This window comes from Patiria miniata, unplaced genomic scaffold (genome assembly GCF_015706575.1).
Source record: "Patiria miniata isolate m_02_andy unplaced genomic scaffold, ASM1570657v1 HiC_scaffold_6, whole genome shotgun sequence".
In the NCBI taxonomy this organism is placed as follows: Eukaryota; Metazoa; Echinodermata; class Asteroidea; order Valvatida; family Asterinidae; genus Patiria; species Patiria miniata.
In genome coordinates this window covers 14,470,623-14,490,806 of record NW_024037073.1, presented here as the reverse complement: position 1 = coordinate 14,490,806, position 20,184 = coordinate 14,470,623, and the positions used below count along the sequence as shown (strand labels likewise).

Sequence of the window (20,184 nt, the reverse complement as noted above, 5' to 3'; positions counted from 1 at the left end):
GATCGCTTTATGGGTAAAAATGTGGCTTGTATAATATTTCTAACTAGGAGATGAAGCTAAATTCAACGGCACTTTTTTGCTGTTTAGAACGTCAAAAGACCCCATTGTGCAGTCATCTCGGGACATTACGTCAAAAATGTTTTCCTACTTCAGAGGTGTATTTGGTATAAGGAATCCAATGACATGGAATTTGAATTCACAAAACGTTTACAAGAAGTTAACGAAGTGAAGACTTGACACAGACAGCCCGACGCTCCCACGGACAGATAGACGGACAGATTGACAACAGAAATGGGTGGATACATTACCAAGGACCAACGATTACATTTGAAAATTTTATTTATTGAGTTCTATCTGGATCGATTTTTCCAAACATCGAGGAAGGTATAACACTTTTTGTTTAAAAGTGTAATATAACAAACATTTCATTATTACATATCTGTCTCTTAATGAAGACTGAATACTGGATATACGCAGAGGTATCCATCTCCTTAAAAAGTACATCTATGAAAGCATTCCTACTTCGCATGACTAATGTCAAAGTGGCTTCTTTTCTGTTGCAAGTAGCTTTGAGTTGAATGAAGCGATATGTACCAACAGTTTGGTCGAATAGTCTGGGTTTTCAGCAAGTCATGATTTTTTTGTACTCAAACAAACATAACAGTGTCTATAACTGAAGCTATCGGAACATAATTTACTACGTCATCAAATGAAGAATCTTTTATGAGCCTCTCATGGCGGCTTCTAATCTGGTGCTACTTCTAAGTCAAACTAATACAAAACTACTGAAATTTCAGATCCGCACAGGCCGGGCAAAAAATGGACATTTTAGAGGAAAGGTGGTGAACATTGATACTTAACGCCGAGTTTTGACCTACCGGATTTGCAACTGGCACCGGTCTCAGCGTTATGTTGAATCCTTTGTCTCCAGTATATAAGGACACGTCCTCTTTTGCCCGGGCTCGGATCTGCATCAATTAGATTGTCTTTATTGCATACACCTAAGCCTTATCATAGTAGCTCTTGGCGATTGTACCGTCAGCATCCACGGTGACTAGCATCTGAGCACCCACCAATTCCCGGGAAGACCCGCCTTTGCCGCCCACCTTCTGCAGGACCAGCTTGGCCCCTTCCCACGCCGTGGTGAACTCCATCTCCACGCCCGGCGCCACCATGCCCTTGTGGTTGCTGCCCACGTTGATGGTCACCTCCTTGACGTTGTCGTCCTTGTTGTTGGTGGTCTTGATGTTGATCTTGTCACCACTCTGGCTGATTTCCTCCGTCACCTTGATGTCGGTCGGGATCTTGTCGACGGGGATGCCGAACTTGGACAGGAAGACGTCCCAGCCCTCGGACTTGCCGGAAACCCACTTTCCGCTGAAGTCGGCAGGCATGGTGTTTGGTAGGCGTTTGTCTGTCAAATGGGAAAGGAACATACGCAGAACTGTTAGGTGCACATAATTTCAAACAATACAAAATTAAACCTATAGGGCCATGTTACTCAAAGCAATTTACAGGCATCTTAATTGGGCCAGCATTATGGTTCAATGCAATCTCCAAAAATGGCCCATGTAAGTTTCTGAGATATTCTCATGAACTTTTGGAAAGGGTACCCGGCCCTCCCCGAGGGTTCTTTAAGATGGCTGAGTATTCGGTCGCCTCCCAATTTCCTGTGGAAATTCCCATGTGTGTTTTGGTCCTTACTGTCATCCAGTTCATATTGTTTACCTAACCCTCCCCCAACCCATAACAATGACCGCTACTAAGGAAAAGAAGAAGAAAACAGGACTTGAACGTTAAATGGAGAACATACCTGTTCGTGACCAAGGAGTGGAGAAGGAAAGGCAAGAGTTGCTGATCGGCTGGGAGAGACAGAAACTCTGCAAGCAGCTGCTTATATTGGGACCACCTGGGGCAGCCAAATCCTCCTATTGGTCAACTACTGACCAACCACCGGACCCCTTCCCTAGCTCTCAGTGCACTTGGACTTTAAGGCTCCCGATAACGACCATATGAAAAATAATCAATTAGGACACCCTTGAAGCACTGTTTGCTTTTTTGTGATTTGAATTTAAATAGCAGATTGAGTCAACACGTGGGTCATTTTTTTTTTTATTTAATCGTAAATGATACAAATACCCTGACCTGTCGTAACAAAGGTGTTTTTTTTTGGATTTCATGACTTTTCGAACTTGTCTTAATGAAGAAGTGATTTCCTTGCAAAATAATGTACTGGTTTAGTTTAGTTGGATTAAGATCATTCAGTGGTATGGTATTTTAACCATTTTAACTTTATTACAAAGTGTCTTGTCGTGATTTTCTAGTTTAGCCTAACTCTGTTTTTTTCAAATTGCAAGTAAGGCCAAAAAAAAGTCTCCCGTTTCTGGTATGCGTGCGTGTCGCCGTAGCCATGCGCGTCGGCAAAATGAATAAGTTTTTTTTCAATGAAAGATGATGTCCCAAAACCGCCAAACTCACTGGTTGACTGGAATCCTGCCGCTGCACAATTTTAACGTGTTTGTTAGATGGGGTTACGATCGAGTATAAGTTTTACGTGGCCTCTCTGGACTCCCGTTTATTTGCACTAAGTTTATTCGGGCACCATTTGCAGTCATCAGCCGACATTTGAAAAAAACCCGCTGTGCATGGTATTACAAGTGGAACCACTCGATCAAAGTTTGTAACTTTTTTAGGCTAAAGTGGCTTGATTTTTGTCCCTGTGTTCTAATAACGAAACCGGGCGGTCCAGATATAACCTAATCACTATCCAGAAACCAATTTCCAGACGATATCGGAAGATAATGGCTGTTTTTTGTGCGTCACCTCATGGGCAAAAGTTCAATTTTCTAGCTGATATGTAGGGTAGGTCAAGCGACTTTCGACCCCTGTAAAGACTTCACTTTACATCGGTGTAGCGTTGAACACCAGCAGTAGTATGCATGTACATGTATCTTTTTTTTAGGGCCCGCTTCGCACCCGACTGGCTGACTGACTGACTGACTGCCTCCCCGACTGACTGTCACGTGTGAATAACACTGCTTGCCTATATCTCTGATTGCCCCTTGTGACTCTTCTTACACTGGTGTGAGAGCAGCTTTATTTAGCTTTTCTTTGAACTCTTTAGCCAATCTGATTCACTGAATAAAATTCAAGCCACTGTAGATTTGCCTTGTAGGCGAACCAAAAGAGGTGTAGGAGGTTGATCTCCAATATTGTTTTTATTGTTTTATCATGGCCGTTTTTTGTGTCGCTCTAACAATTTACTTCAATGTGGTTTCCCCAACCATGCCCCAACAAATCACAAAAACCGAAGCCATTATTACCTAGGCCTGTTATGGTAAAGACCTAGCCTCTGCATAGAACTGTTTATTGTGGTAGACTATTTTCAACAGCCTTGTTATGAAAAGTTGTGCCTTGATTGATTTTTTAGGGTGCACACCTGTAAATAGGCCAAAAATCCGTCCGCCGAGCTCATGAATAAAAGTTATACCCTCAAAATATTCTATATTAGAGGGTTTTGAGAGCCATAACATTGGGAAATTGAAGAGATATGGTAATGAACCTCTGGCCCGGACTTGGGGCTTCCAATTCTGATCATTTTGGATGCTATTGGGCTCGAAAGTGGCGCTATTTTGCCATGTTGTGGAGGGATCGTTTTTCAAGATGGCTACTTTTCCGCTTTGGGGAAAATAGGGGTCGTCTTCTTTGGGTGAGAATATCTCGAAAAGTCAATGGTCAACCCACCCAAAAATGAAAAGAAAATGAAAGATGACACATTGATCATCATTTTTCTGTGCAGCTTGTATACCTGTGAGAATTCTGAGTATTTTAAAAAGAATTTTGAAGTATGCGCATTTAGCACTAGTGTCTATGGGATTTTTTTGCAGGGTTGCACCCTTCATAGCAAACCTGACAGATTGTCATTGCTAAGGCCGGGGTGAAAGGTCAAGATTATCAACATTCTGATCACTATCCTTGCCAGGCTACCTACAGTCCCTCCCCCAAATGAGCCACAAAAAAATTATTGTGATCAATTTTGTTATAACATTTTACGTATGGTCAGATTATCTATTCCTGACCGATGTCCGGTGAAAGTGGTTTATATATATTCTTTCGTCGGAATTATAGCGAGAAACTTTAATTGGGTTTGTGGGATTACTAATAGCACCAAATGTTCTTAAAAAATTGCTGCTGAAGAAAAATGAGGGGGCGCTCTGCATGTGCGTATTCAATTTGAGATTCCTTTCACAGTTTTACTCCTCATTGTAAGCTACAATAACACGATATGTATTTTTTTTTGGATGTGTCGTTATTGACCAAACAAAAAAGTAACAAATAACCTTGAATAACGGCCAATATAGAGAAGAAGAGCACCCGGACCACTCTGAAATTAAAGTTTACAACTCAAGGAAGGCTGGGGAAGGGACATGATGATATATAATGTACTGTATGAACCTCGTTCTCAGAGTCTATTATCGACCTCGAGACAATTGGTAGACCCTCGAGACAAAAGTAAACGTTCAAACGTCCTCAAAAATATCCTTTCCTATTTCCATATTGCTTATAATGATATTTAGATTAATTAGTGCATGTTGGATGGGTATTACAAGTTTGAAAATAAAATTGATTCAATCTGATTCCGTCTGTACCTTGGACACTGCACGCAAAAACAAACACTGATTTATAGCATGGTCAGGCACCAGACTATTCCGAACCTATACATGTACTTACATTAAGTGTACGAGATTTTTGAACAAATGATCCAGGACTAAGGTTAGAGAGCAGCTATAGTGGGTGCGTACTGCTCGACGCCATGGTGACGAGATTAGTATTATATAGATCTTTACATACAAGTTCCAATATGAACAGCGCCACCAGATGTTGCCCGCCACGATCTTCAATTTTATTCCGGGATATTTCAGGATTTGTCCATCACAATTCCTTCGACTGGTTCCTGCATCGATCTCGGTTATAGCACACAGTTGCTTATAAGGTACTGTTATTGTGGGGACCTGTGGTCTAAATGGTTACGGTTTTCGACTCATGTGCCGTAGTACATGGGTTCGAACTCTGACGGGGAACATGGTGCTTGCGTTCTTGGGCAAGACACTTTACAACGATGCCCTCTCTCCAGAAGTATAAATGGGTACCCGTGAAGGTAGAGACCAGAATGCGCTGATCTCGAGCTGTTGCAGAAAAATGGTCTCATTCCCAAGGGCGGATCCAGAACACAATTTGGGGGGGGGGGGGGGGGAGGAGCCAACAATTTTTTTGGTCCCCCAAAAAAGTGGGTAAAAAAAAATTACGGCTTGGGGTTCGGGGCCTGCTTAAGGGCCCCGAATTTTTTTTGGATTCTAGATGCTCTGTGGTGCGATCTGAGGCAATTTCTGAACACTTTAACCAATGTTTTTTGAGGAAACGATGGTGGTGTACTCATTGCCTGCCTTTATTGCGATGTCACATAAAAAAAAAAATTGGTTTCGTTTTTTTTGGGGGGGGGGGCATGCCCCCCCCCCCCCTGGATCCGCCCTTGCTCATTCCTGACGAACAGGGATGATTATTGTAAAGCGCTTTGAAATCGTGAGTATAAAGCGCTATATGCAACACATTATTATTGCTTTATAAGAATTTTGTGTTCGTTTGGCTCAAAATCATAGGTATATGCATAAGAAGTAACCTGTTGAAGGTTCAGCTCGGTGGATAATATACATTTTGAAGAAACAGAGAAAAGTGCACGGGGGGAGGGGGAGGGGGCCTCCTTTACAATTCCGTTGTCTGTGCACGTGAAAGCTTCTTCATCGAAGAGTTCAAATTCTATTAAAAACAACCTCAGCCGTGTCACATAAAGGCGCTATTACAATAACAAGTAGTAGAGAGCTATCTTAATTGATAAGAAAAAAATCTGCTCGCGTAGCAAGTGGATTTGTTTGCTTGTTGAGCGAAGGAATAACACACCCTGTTTTCCTTGGATTTTCTCTCCCTTGCAATTCACAGTTCTGAGGGTTGTCCCCAAAATTTCGCAGTGCCGTGCAGCGATAAACTTGTTGGCATGCCATTGGGGTTAATGAAAACATTTGTCGGGGTATGAACAACCTTAACATTTTAGCAAGGGTGACAAAAGTAACTATAAGTATAACACTCTTGACACTCAGATTTCTGCTTCTTAACTCTTATTGCACACTTTATTCGATACATTTGAAAATCATAGCTGTTTGTCTTCCGCATTTGTTACATCATTGGATTGGACACATTTCCATAACAAACAAAAATTAGAAAGCAAAGAGAAGTTTGTGTTAAAGAAAATGCTGCAGCTATATATTCAATGACGTAAATGGAAGAGCGGGTCAGAGGGCAATTGGCACTGTGTGGGGTTCCATTCAGACACCACGGGCGCCCTTATCTACCATTCCAAACCACGCCAATTGAATTGGTACAAGCTGATTTTACACAAGCACTTTTCAAGTACTAATCCATATGATGTCACAGTATACCGACAATTAAAAACCAAACTATATTTGCCACTGATTTGTTGAAGGGAGGAAACAGTCGTTCGTCCGCTTTGTAACGGTCTCGATACTAACAGTTGTCTGATCTTATTGTTCATAGAGTACCGAATGTGACAGTGGTCGAACTGTAACAACTGTTCATCCACATGGCATGGACATTTTTCTTCTTGTGACATGTAGGTCACACAACCGAACCGTTTCTTTTTACAATAGGGAACAAATAATGAAAAATTGAACGATTCCAATTACATGTACCAAATATTGCTCTCGAGATTTTTTGAAATGACACTTAACTAAACCGATTTTCAATTCAAACATCAGTCACAGCAAACATGTATATGACAAACTGACCCGATAACTCCCTCCCAGATCTTCTGGCCAGACAAAATAGGGATTTACGTCGAGAACGAGATGCTTACAACCGATCAGAGTAAAAAAGAAAAGATATATACCATGAAATACTAAAGTGGACAAGATCTTTCAAGACAGTGCACTTTTTTACAAGGCTGCATGAGATCCGTCACGTGTAGACACCCCACTATGTGCCTGGCCGTTGGATCTGTGATGGATTCGTAGCCTAGGCCTTATCATAGGTGGTTGTAGCGGTGGTGCCCTCGTGGGTTAGGGAGACCTTCATGTGAGCGCCGTCCATCTCACGGACCGCCGATCCCTTGCCATCGGTTCCCGTCAAGACCAGCTTGTCCCCTTGCCATGCCGTGGTGAACTCCAACTCCACGCCGGACATCAGTGTGTCCTTGAAGTTGCTGCCCACGTTGATGGTCACCTCCTTGACCTTGTCGTCCTTGTTGTTGGTGGTCTTGATGGTGATCTTGTTACCGCTCTGGGTGATTTCCTCCGTTACCTTGATGTCGGCCGGGAGCTTTTCCAGGGGCACGCCGAATTTGCCCAAGAACTTGTCCCAGTTCTCGGACTTGCAAGAGGTCCACTTTCCGGCGAAGTTGGTAGGCATGATGATGTTTAGCTAGCTGGATTTTTTCTGGTTTGTATAAAAAAAACCCAAATATTTGTTAAGTACAGATTTTAGTGTGACTTGAATAGGTTTTGGCACATCTCATTAGCTAAAAAAAGGAGAAAAAAGGTACCAAAAAAAAAACCCGCTTCAAAACTCACCTCCGAATTAGTAGAAGGTCTGAGTGTCAGGCAAGATCTGCTGCACGGCCGCAAAGAAGACCAAGGAACCGCGATCAGTCGCTTTTATTGGCTCACCCCATAACACTAAACTGTTTCTTATTGGCCGATGGCAGGGCGTTGTCAAGTCACATGATTTAGCCGAACTTCAGCACTCCTATCACCTCAGATGAGAAATCAGCGCCGAATTTCGTGAATGTCGAAATAGATCTGAACCATCGAACCCCAAAGTTTGTCTGATCTGTCTGACGATATGATTGTTATCGCTTCAGCACTTGATAATGACAGAACAATCAAACCTTTTGATCCTTAATGCTTGAACACCAACAGCTACGTGTTGTCGTCCCTGACTCAGTCTGACAAAAGAGCTATCACCAATTTCAAAAAGAGGTGAATAGATTCAGAGAGGACATTTTGTTTCATTTTGACGAGTGTTGATCACTGTTCAGCAGTAAAACGGCTGCTGCTTTTTTAACTCCATCAAGACCGGGGAAGGGGGGGGGGAAGGGGGAGTGTGGGCATATTGTTGTTAAAGATGGAATATCCTCCTTGGGGTAAACATCATATTTTACCGTTACCACAAACGGCTCTTCAAATATAGTACTTATGTTGTTCTTTCTATTATCAGCCATTACTTTTATCTTGCCTGTTAAAACAAGGGAATCAAGAAGATCATACGTGTACTAATAGTTACTAGCCGTAAGATTCTTGTGAAACTCAAGCCGCACTTCTTGACGGCGCTTTACAGTTTTTGTTTGGGGGAGGAGGCTCATTTATAGGTATTCTCCTCGACGCTTAAAGGCGCTCATACTCTGCGCGAAAGCAAACGCAAAAGCCATCTATGACGTCACGGAAGTACTCACGCTGCGAACTGGCAAAGGGTGAAGTATGAACATGATTTTACTCAAGCAGAAAATAATTACACTGTTTGAATCTTACAAACCCCATACCCTAATTAAAATATACTCGAATAACGGCGAGAGTAGAAAAAAAGAGCACCCATGCCACTCTGCAATTAAAGTTTACCACAAACCAAACTGGGAACAGACATGAAGCGCACGTACGTATTTATGTACTGTATCAACCTCGTTCCCAGAGTCTACTATCACCCTCCAGACAATACTAGACCATGGGAGTGAAACTTGCTTCTTGTATTCTGATTCGATCCAGTCTTTATAGCAAGTAATGGATTTATATCGTGTAGTTTTGGATTTTTTTTAAAATGTGTTTTTAACGTTCTTTGTGAATTATTACGTCCAATCCTCCTCAAAAAGACCCCTTTCATTTACATCTTGTTTAAATACTACTATTCAGTTAAATAATACTGCATGTTGGTAAGGTAAAGACTGAAATCAAGACTACTTTGAAATCTTGTTTCTGGACCCACGCGACAATGAACTGATTCCGTCTGTATCCTATAAAAGGCTAGTCTATGCATATGTAATAGACCCATGACGAATGCCATGGGTCTGTGATATGTGAACAGATTCGCTGATTAATTAGGCAAGACCCCGCCTCTTGACCTCCTAGATTTTGACCAATCAGCGGGCGCTTTCTTTATCGGGTCTTCGGTCATTCACACGTTGCGTGTCATAGACAATGGATTAAAAAGCCCTGCGTCACGCGCTCTGTATCATGTTACGCGACAATGCGCCCGGCTGTTGTTGCATTACAAAACACTGCATTCGAATTGATTAGTCCTGATTTAGGAATGAAATGACGTCACGATTTAGTAAAGTCGACTCCGATTGGCTGGCGCGCGGCTTGCATATATGCATATGTCTAGACATATCAGACGTTATACAGGAGTCTTGCTCCGTGGATAACGGGTGATACTCAGACTAATAAAAAGGCTGGACACCGCATACAAAAACAAACACTGATATATAGCATGGCCATGCAGGCACCAGACTTTATCCGTATACCTACTTGTAATTATTACACAAGATTTTGGAACATACAAATTATCCAGTACTATACAGGGAGAGAGCAGCAATAGTGGGTGCGTATACTGCTTGACGCCATGGGGGCGAGATTAGTATGGATCATAAACATGCAAGTTTCACCATGAACACCGCCACCAATGTTGCCCTCCCTTATATCTTCGATTTGAAACAGGGATATTTCAAGATTTGTCTTCTTACTCCTTCTTGCATCGTTTTATTATTAAAGCACTCTTGCTTTATAAAGGTACTTATTATTGCTTTTTGTGCATTTTTATTTTGTTTGAAACAACAAAATTGCCGAAAAATCTTATGTGGATGCGTATTAGAGCTAACCCGTTGAAGTTACTATATATTTTGGGAAACAGAAAAAAAGTGCACTGGATACCGTTCTCAACGCACGTGTATCCGATTGCACTCCATTTTAAAGGCACTTTCAATTTAAGTTTCCTTCCAAATGATATAATTTCAGGCGGAATAATAATTGTACAGGGTTTTTGATACCAGTCCTATCTTCACCGGTGACTGCTCTATGTTCCGACACCCCTTTGTTCCGACACCGTTATGTTCCGACAACACGCACATAAGATTGTGCTACCCCGGTTAGGGTTAGGGTTAGGGTTAGGAATAGGAATATGTCCAGTCAGAATATAGGGTACCGAACATAGGGGTGTAACCGTCCATCTTCACTTTGGGCAAGGTATCTGTCGTTAAATCGGGAGGTACTTTTCCGGGTTGCAAAATGATCGTACCCGTTGGTTTTCATTGCTTCCTGCAGGACCTTAGGTATCAAAGCTGCGTCATGTTGAAGAGTTCAAATTTGATTAGAAACCATCTCAGCCGTGTCAAATAAAGGCCGTGTCAAAATAAAGGCGTTGGAGGTTAACTAGAAGTATAGAGCTATCTTGATAAGTATTTTTTTCAGCTTGCGTGGTAAAGTAGATTTTTGTCTTGTTGAGCCAAGGAATTAACAAGTTCAATCTTTCCTTTGTTTATCCTCGCAGTGATATACGTGTAGGCATAACGTTTTGTCGGGTGAGTGTACTATCTTAAAATTATAACAAGGGTGACAATACATAATAAGATGGGCGCTCAGATTTCTATTATTTTGCTCTTATTGCACACTTTATTCCATCCATTAAAAAAGTCAATATATTCATTAGGCTTTCGGCGCTTTATAGGACTGAAAAAAAATGTAAAAAAGCAAAGTGATTTTTTTTAATGGGAAATTGCTAAATCTATCCAGTGACGTAGAATGGAAGAGCGGCTCAGAGGCAATGGGCATGTACTAATGTGTGGGGTTCAATTTATTGCTATTTCAGGCACCACGAGGCTATTCTCCACCATTCCAAACCACGTTAATGAAATTTGCATAAACTGATAATACACAATTAAGAGTGTTTAAAGCCCTAATCCACCTGTGATGTCAAAATGATTTGGCATACTGATAATCTAAAAGCAAGTAGTTGTCACTGGTTTGTTGAAGGGAGGGAACAGTCGTTCTGCTGTAACAGTCTCGATACTTTGCTGTCGTCTTAGTAATGTCCCATAGAGTACCGAATGTTATAGTGGTCGAAGGGTGACATCTGTTTATCCACATGGCATGGACATTTTTTTCTACTTGTGACATGTAGGTCATCCAGCCAAACTGTTTCTCTTTACAATCACAAAATAGCTTGGATAAAAAAGAATGAAAACTGGAATGGTTCCAAATATTGCTCTCGAATATATTTTAAATGACAATGAACTAAACCTACTTCCAATTCAAGCATCACTATAAGCCAACATGCTATGAAATGACAAACTTACACTACAAATTAATCCCACTGATCTTCTGGCCAGGCAGGTTTACGTTGAGAATGAGATAGTTACAGCCGATCAGAGTAAAAAAAGAAAGAAAGAATACACGATGAAATACCAAAAGGGATATAGTGCACTCATTTTATTTTACAAGGCTGCATGAGATACGTTGGAAATATTAAGACATCCCACTATTTGCCTGGCCGTTGGATCTGCATGTGGATTCGTAGCCTAGGCCTTAGCATAGGTGGTTATAGCGGTGGTGCCCTCGTGGTTTATGGTAAGCTTCATGTGAGCGCCGTCCATCTCACGGACCGCCGATCCCTTGCCATCGGTGCGCGTCAAGACAAGCTTGCCCCCTTCCCATGCCGTGGTGAACTCCAACTCCACGCCGGACGCCACCGTATCCTTGAAATTGCTGCCCACGTTGATGGTCACCTCCTTGACCTTGTCGTCCTTGTTGTTGGTGGTCTTGATGACGACCTTGTCACCGGTCTGGGTGATTTCCTCCGTCACCTTGATGTCGGCCGGGATCTTGTCCAGGGGCACGCCAAACTGGCTCAGGAGCTTGTCCCAGCCCTCGGACTTGCAAGAGGTCCACTTTCCGGCGAAGTTGGTAGACATGATGATGTTTAGCTAGCTGGAGTTTTTCTGTATAGTTGAGAACAACCAAAATATCGTTCAGTACAGATTTTAGCACGGCTTGTCCAGGCTTTTGTTAACATAAAACTCAGTTACAAAAATACCACTAAATCTCACCTTCGAATGGTAGATGGTCTGAGTGTCAGGCAAGATCTGCTGCTCGGCCGCAAAGAGACTGATGAACTGCAATCAGCCGCTTTTATTGGCTCTGAATTGTTTCTCATTGGTCGACGGCAGGGCGTTGTCAAGTCACATGATCAGCACTCCTGATCACTTCATTCAAAACAGCTGAAAATCAGCGACGAACTTCACTCATGTCGTCATTAATCTGAGCCCTCGAGCCCCCTTGAAGTTTGTTCCCCCGTCTGATTTGTCTAACGGTATGATTTTATCGCTTCAGCATTTAGTAATGACAAAGAAACCAAACCTATTGATCCTTAAAGGTAATAAACAACATTTGCATTCATGGAAAAACCACAACTACAACATTATTGTGAAACATCTCCCTTGACTGTTAGTGAATAGTGGTCTCAAGCATCCTGTAAAATCATGGCACCTGGTGTGCTGTCATTTTAAGAAAAGTGAAATTGTATGCTCGGCTGACCATCGTTGGAACCCCCCCCCCCAAATACTGCCCATGCACACAATTTACAAAGTTAGACTGATTCCCCGACCTTACAATTCTTCGACGTCTATAAGTTGCTCCGTTCCATCTGAAGTGGGGTGTGGGAACCAGACTATAAGAACACTTTATTTCGTGGTTTTTCCAGCATCTATGAACAAACAACTTTAAACAGTGTTAACAACATTCGCTACAAAATACTAGCCCCCAAATCCGTCCAATTCTGAAAATTAAAGCAAACGAAAATGTTGTATATCCCCTTTAATGTTTGAAACCTAGTAACAGTTACGTGTTTTCGTTCCTGACTCAGACTAACATTATGACCCTTTCCATATTAAAAGACCAATCACTGATTGAAAAGTTTCAGATAAAAAATTGTGTTTCATTTTGAGTGATTATCACTGTTCAACACCTTCTCTCCTTGGGGTAGATATACCTATTATTACCCAAACTGGGGCTTTCGAATATGGTATTATGTTATTTCTAATGTACACTTCCTTAATTTGCTGATTATTTTAATGTGTTTGTTTTCAATTCTAATTTGAAATGAAGTTGAGAAGGGAGTTGTTCACAAGTATATGTCACAAGTATAGACATTGCTGTGTCGTCCTTCATTTGCTGGTTATTTTAGTGTTTTTTTTCAATTCTGAATAGAAATGAAGTTAAAAAGGGAGTTGTTCACGAGTATATGTTACAAGTACAGACATTGCTGTGTTACAATGTAACTGCAGCTGAAGACAACATATCCTATAGGTCCGATATGAATATGAAAAAAAACAATATGTGGGAAAAATCCCATGCAAAATCTGTGCAATTCACTGGCAAAATTCTGTTCAGGTTGAATTGTGGTTGGTGATTTTTGGGTTATTTTTTACCTGAGTGTTTGATGTTCGAAAATGCCCTGGATATACACTGACGTGAACAAAATTGGCTTGTCGGTGGATGTGGATGATGTGCGTGCAGCATTGGCATTGATACGGATTTTCGGGACAAAGTGGAGTGATAAAGATTGCATTTGTATGTGTTTTGAATGAGAGTCTTGCCTCTACATATACAATGTACGTTACTAGCCGGAAGAATCTTCAGCTCAAGCTGTTTTCAAGCTGTTTTCAGCCCGAGAAGTTAATTTTCTGCAGTATATTTTGAGAACAGCATGTGCTTCTCGACGGCGCTGTACTGTTCTTTTTTTAGGGGAGGGGGGAGGGGCATTTATACGTATTCTCCTCGACGCTTAATTAAAGGCGTTCTTACTCGACGCGAAAGCTAGCGCAAATGCGAACTACACCGCGGGCAGTACTTGCGCTGCCAATTCGCAAAAGTAGAAATATGAAAAGGGTTTTTACACAAGCATGTGCTTTGCTCATATTGGTCAGAGGAAATAATCACGTCTTTGAATCTTACAAATCTTCGGAAGGTTGTCCTTTACCAATTCTCTACATATACTTCTCAAAATATACTGCAAAAAAATTAATTTTAGTAAAGTGTTCCCTTTTGCACTAAAAGTGCACGGTCGATGCCACAGCTGCAGGATCGGAATTATGTAGGCGAGTTAGACAATGGAAAATGTATTTATATTTAAAGTTATCAGTTTTAAAATCTCGACCCATGCCCAATTTGGGGTGAGTCATTCGACCTCCGCGACCTCCATTGGTTACAGACTAACGTAAAATGTCAATATTTACTGCCCATCATGCTTGTTATCCACAGATCGTAATCCTACAGCTGGGATAAACATAGAAATCTTCACTCTGTATAAGGTCGGATTATGGAGGATTCTTATTCCTCCATGGTCGGATAGAGCATGGGAGGAAATTTTGCTTCCTCCTCCATGGATAGACAATGCGACAAAATGGATTTCCTTGGCTGAGGAACTATAAACCCAACATTGCTCTTGATGCAAGACGCAATTTATAAGCAAAATCATAACTGCCGATTCCTGCTTTTCCAGCTTGCGCAATGATTGAACGCACAGTGCAGGGGCACAATACCGATGTCTTATGCCAAGATTTAATATGAGACCAGACTTTGACCTTTTCATTTAATCCTTTAATTGATCAAAGCGCAAGGTATGGCATCATAATCTCCAATATTAAACAAAGTGATGTAACTGCTCTCTAATAAAAGGCCCTATACCTGCGTGACCACTGTAGGTGGGCGTTGCCAAGGTATCCTCCAGATACAGCCTGTTTGTACCAATGGGAGGCATTCTGGTAATCTCCTTGAGCATTAGCTGAGCTGGTCAGCGGATACATAAAGGTTGCCTCAGCGCCTCCTTCTCACTCCCTCCTGCGACTGCCAACGGTATCATACACTTAGCTGCTTTTCTCAATTCCTGGTGAGTTAAAGCTGAAATCTTTTTTGTTTTGTTTCGAATACCGGTTCCTATTTATTTTCTCTTTTGTATCCAAGCAGAGTCTGCTTAGGGTTGTATAACCAATACATGTATGTGTATTGATAAAACCTCTGAGCTTGCCAGTTTCCTTGTTGGTCGTAAAGTTTCGACAATAATTCTTTTCAATTTGGCACCATTATTACACAGTGCTAATTTCTCGAAAGGGACGCAATACCGAATTTTAAATAGCTGTTTTAAACATGCCTAACTGTTCCTTTCTTTATCTTTTGCTGTTTAACAGGTACATCCTAACTCAAAAATGCCTGCCGACTTCAGTGGAACCTGGACCAGTGGCAAGTCCGAGGGCTGGCTGGACCTCCTGGAGGCTATGAAGGTGGATAAGTCCAAGTTGCCGGCCGACCTGAAGGTGACTGAGACCATCACCCAGAGTGGTGACTCCATCACCATCGTCACCACCAACAACAAAGACCCCAGCGCCAAGAAGGAGGTCACTATCACGGTGGGCAGTAACTTCACCGACACGGTGATGGGCCATCCCATTGACTGCACCACGGCCTGGGAGGGGAGTACGCTGGTGCTGACCGGTACGGGAGCTGGCAAGGGCAAGAGCACCCGGGGGATGGCTGGCGGGCAGATGATGACCACCATGGAGATCGGAGGCGTGATGGCCAAGACCTGGTGGGACAAGCAATAGATACTCTGCAAAAAAATCCCTCACTTGTGATTTCGTGGAGCTGCATGGACGATCCACAACTTAACATCATCCTAGTCTCATAAACCCGTCAACATTTGCATTACAGTGAGAATCACAAAGTTACTGTTTGAAGTGTTACTAATTTTGCCCCAATAGTACATCACTCCAAATTGTGCATCTACGGTCAAAACGGTAACTAGAGATGGGCAATTCCACTGACAGAGATTTGTAATTAGACCTTGCAACACTTCAGCATCCAACTGGATTTTGGTTGTGCTATACACTGTATACCAACTCGAAACATTTGTTCTAAGACTCCCGAATTAAGGTCACCGAAAATAAATAAGGACATTTCAATATTTTTTGTAAATTTAAAAGTACAGGGTCTCCATGGAACTTTTCTGATGGACAGCAAGTACATGTTTTTCACTTATAAGTTAATATAATCTACAAATCCATATACTTGTAGTTGATGACGTAGTCCGATTGCTAACAGAAAAAGAAACACATCTAGAAATAACAGGGTCGACGTTGTAATAGTGTTATCTATAGTGATTAGCTTTTTGTTTTCAACAATGACGTAAAAGATTCGACAATTGGTATTTGATTTGTAGGACCAAATGTGACCTTATTATTTTGTTCCTTGGCCAAAAAGTCAAAGTTTATGATTGAACCTTTGAAATTTGGCGCTGCGCAGATTTTGTTTGAGTAAACATGCGAAGTAAATTCCGATACATGGTGTCAATGTGTCCTTTTATTTTGTTCTACCAGTGTAGTTACTGTTTTCAGCAACCTCGTCCCCAGTGCTTACTTTATTTCCAACCGTGTTTCCAATAGTAAGCCCTGGATAGGAAACTTTCTTCCTGTATCCTGATTCGATATCGCAATTGGCTAGAAATGGATTTATATTTTGTACTTGGTGTTGTTATTCACAACGTGCAGTACGTGTTTTCGCAATCATTCGTCCACGCCTTCTTTAAATTATTCATTTCCTTTCCAGTTTGTTCATGTTAATATGAAATGTGATACTGCATATTGTCTCGTTAAGATCGTAACAGTTCAATTAAAATAAAATCGTATTTTCGTAACTCATGCCATGCTCGCGCTACAACGAATTGATTCTGTTTTACCCCAGACACCGCATACAAAAACAAATGCAAATGTAACACACAGGCAGGCACCAGATTATTCCTCATTTGCATACGTGTTCAAAAATCTCGCACATGCAAATGATCCAATACCATGGTGAGAGAGCAGGTAGTGATGAGCGCGTACTGCGCGACACCCTGGGGACGTAGGTTGTGTTTTCAGTAAATCCTTTTTGCAAAGCAAACCTTCTGAATTTATTTGATAGTCTTGATTCTATCACAGTTCGGGTTCGGTCGATGTCAGGCAAATAAACGGAGGTCAGGAGATGAAACTGCATGCCTCATCATTTCATTGAGCAGGTATAAGATTGTCATGAAATGTTCTTTAACTGAAAAAAATGTTGATTACAATACATGTTGATGAATATTTTGCTGTGAATAATACTTAATAACGTATGGGATATTGTTTCTTGGGTTTGACTTAAAGAAAAAAACATCAAGTCAGGCAAACACTTCAGTAAAAACATAAGTCAGGCAACAAGGCACCAGTGATAGGCACGCCCATTGGTTTTGAATACATGTAAACCATTGCGGGGGAGATGATATCTCGTGATTATAGACCAACTTTAGGTTTTCCCGGCTAAAGATTTTCATTCAAATTCACCAAATCTCACTCAATTTCATCCACGAAAAATTTCACACGCTTTAACAAAACCAAATCAGTCAATTACCATTCAATTTTAAAGTTTGCTACCCTCATTGGTCACCGGGTCGAGAATATTCGTCATTACAGATCAAATTCGTCTAAGCTGTTGCCGAATGGCAGCATTCAGAGATCGAATTCGTCTTATAGAAATCAATTACACGAATCTGATTTCTGAATAACAAGGTTTGGCGTAGACGAGACGAAATTGAATACTCCGGGACGAAAACGTGTGCTCATTGTTTGAATTTGCTTGAACTGAATTTGAAATTGTCTGACGAAAGACGAAATTAAACATTGGAAGTGCACTAAATCGATGTCGCTGGACGAATTTGAATACCGGTATTAGAAACGGCGAATTGGAATGATAAACGTTTTAAAATAGCCGGGAAAACCTATATTAATACGTCTTAGGATGCTAGCCGATCACATAAGGCCACAATAATTATGAGTTCGACTATAATCGGACTTGCTTGAGAATCGCTTTTTCAAACAATGCAAGAACACGCCTTGTTTACCGATAATACGCGTACTTGTAAAAGATAATATATGTAGAAGATTAGGCTAATCCTAAGTGCTATATTGTTGCGCGCAGGGTAGTCATGACTTGAAAACTATCACAAAAAAATGATGTACGTGCACTCTACTCAGAAAGATTTTCAATACCTTTTTTTAGGTACCAACTACTTTTTGGAGACTTTGTTTAATTGGTCACCCTTCATTCAAAGTGCAATATTGATACCTCGACTATATTGATACATCTCGTGTTTGACAAACACACCGACATGGCAATTCAAATAAAGGATTAGACCATGTCTGGCCAAAGTTCACCGAACGCCTGACATCGACAATACACAGGCCAGTGTATAGATTTCCATATAGACACAAACGATAAAGTACCACCATTAAAAAAAAAATAGAATACTCACAACTCTCCAAGGTGTTCAAGACACACCTCAAATCAAAGCTTGATTAACTCTCTTTAAAAATAAAAGGCCTTTTAATTCACACCACAGCCTCTCACAGTTAATGTTGGGTTGATCGACGATTTAGGGTGATTTTGTCCTAAAAAAATAACCACTTGTAGTCCTTCGCCATTTTGAAAATGATCCCTCCACCCCATTGCAGACTAGAGCGACTTTTGGGTCAACTTTCATCCCGGATTTCTCAGAAATACAAGCTTAAAACGCATGTGATATTTATTTCTACAAACCATCAAGTGCAAGGGCCACAAAAGTGGTCCGCAACCATAATGACCTTATCAACACCGTGATAGAACCATATACAGGAGGATCATAAAACAATTTCACACGAACCTGTAATGTTTTTATTGAACCAAAAGGAAGATGGACCAAATTAATTCATACATGAGTTGAGGCGTAATACTCTAAAGCAGTCCGCTTCTTTGGAGCCAGAACACGTTTCTTCAATTTGGTTTGTGGAAATTATTATTTTACCCCATCCTTAACCTGACATTTTGTCAAATCTCGACTCTGGTATGCGCAGTTGCACTACAGATTTGACCCTTAGATGAGCGTACGGTACGTAGCTCTCACAGCTCAGCCATCATATGACATTTACGGAACTTTTTAAATCCTCAACACGTAAAGGGCCCTTGGAGTCAATGCATGAAGTGCTTAACTTTGGTGATAGATATAACTTGAGCCGTGTCTGAAAGTTGCTATCTTCTACTATGACGGCTGTTCACCGTGAAGCAAACGTGCAATCATCTGTGTTTGCGGATTAAAACACAAAATACCCTAGTATCGGTGTGTTTTCCCCCAGCAAATTACGACCAGAATAATTTATTTTCTACACTCTATCATTGCAGTGGTTTGCTATTTTGGTTTATACCAAAAGAATTGGGCCTTCCACCTTTCTTCCTGTACCTGTTACATCTGACATCATATGATTATATAATTCACTCCTTTATAATACACAGTCGTCCCCCAAGAGTGATTATGAATAGCAAACTAGCTACCGAACAACTAAGAACTCGTTTGAAGTCATTCTTAATGACACTTGAAAAGCAAGTTACAAAATACGGATATAACAAGGACAGGAAAAATGTCACACTTTGGACCCTAAATTTATACTGAGTAGGCCTATGCCCCTTTTAGTTTCGGTCTTGATGTTATTTTATGTGATCTGGACAGTTGTTAAAATAATTCAATTTTTATACACGTTTTTCCCTTCTGTATATATACGAGTTCGACTATGTTAATGAAAAGGGACGAACATTATGATGTATGTATTTCCACACCGCAGACCTGGTGTGCCTTAACTTGTTCAGTTAACTGTTGTCAAAAGTATGTAAAATAACTTGAATCCTTAAAAATCATGCATGGGTGGTCGTGTTAATAACCGTTACTGAATCAAACTATATAATTCCGGTTTTGGAATGCTCAGAACTGTTCTCGCTAAAATAGAAAATGATAAATGAACTCCAGAGTCAAAGGTCACATGTATTTCGAATTATTTTATTTTTTTGCTAGGACAAGCTGGGATAGAGGTTATAGTTCAGTAGGGCCCTGCCGTGCAGGTAGTAGAGCTGATACACGTCGAGTAAACCATAACGTTCACATCACGATAATCCTTGCATGGGGTCAAAGTAATCAGCGGTGTTATCGTGACCCAGAACAAATAAAGCCGAAACTATGGGGGTGAACCAAAACTAAGTATCA

The 20,184-nt window shown here is 41.1% G+C and overlaps 4 protein-coding genes across 4 annotated transcripts; 1 reads left to right on the top strand and 3 right to left on the bottom strand.

The window, feature by feature from the left end:
* Window positions 1–315: 315 nt before the first annotated feature.
* Window positions 316–1,907, bottom strand: LOC119743501. Its single transcript, XM_038219919.1, has 2 exons — window positions 1,814–1,907; window positions 316–1,414 (listed from the first exon to the last, which is right to left on the bottom strand). The coding sequence occupies exon 2, from the start codon at window positions 1,392–1,394 to the stop codon at window positions 1,002–1,004; it is 393 nt and encodes a 130-aa protein (XP_038075847.1). The 5' UTR covers window positions 1,395–1,414; window positions 1,814–1,907; the 3' UTR covers window positions 316–1,001.
* A 4,246-nt stretch (window positions 1,908–6,153) lies between these two features.
* LOC119743482 (fatty acid-binding protein 10-A, liver basic-like) lies at window positions 6,154–7,745 on the bottom strand. The gene is made up of 2 exons (XM_038219901.1): window positions 7,638–7,745; window positions 6,154–7,503 (listed from the first exon to the last, which is right to left on the bottom strand). Exon 2 carries the CDS (start codon window positions 7,474–7,476, stop codon window positions 7,084–7,086), a length of 393 nt encoding a protein of 130 aa, XP_038075829.1. The 5' UTR covers window positions 7,477–7,503; window positions 7,638–7,745; the 3' UTR covers window positions 6,154–7,083.
* Window positions 7,746–10,701: 2,956 nt separating this feature from the next.
* LOC119743481 (fatty acid-binding protein, brain-like) lies at window positions 10,702–12,386 on the bottom strand. Its single transcript, XM_038219900.1, has 2 exons — window positions 12,158–12,386; window positions 10,702–12,049 (listed from the first exon to the last, which is right to left on the bottom strand). Exon 2 carries the CDS (start codon window positions 12,020–12,022, stop codon window positions 11,630–11,632), a length of 393 nt encoding a protein of 130 aa, XP_038075828.1. The 5' UTR covers window positions 12,023–12,049; window positions 12,158–12,386; the 3' UTR covers window positions 10,702–11,629.
* A 2,499-nt stretch (window positions 12,387–14,885) lies between these two features.
* Window positions 14,886–16,443, top strand: LOC119743461. The gene is made up of 2 exons (XM_038219869.1): window positions 14,886–14,997; window positions 15,296–16,443. The coding sequence occupies exon 2, from the start codon at window positions 15,314–15,316 to the stop codon at window positions 15,707–15,709; it is 396 nt and encodes a 131-aa protein (XP_038075797.1). The 5' UTR covers window positions 14,886–14,997; window positions 15,296–15,313; the 3' UTR covers window positions 15,710–16,443.
* The last annotated feature ends 3,741 nt before the right edge of the window (window positions 16,444–20,184 follow it).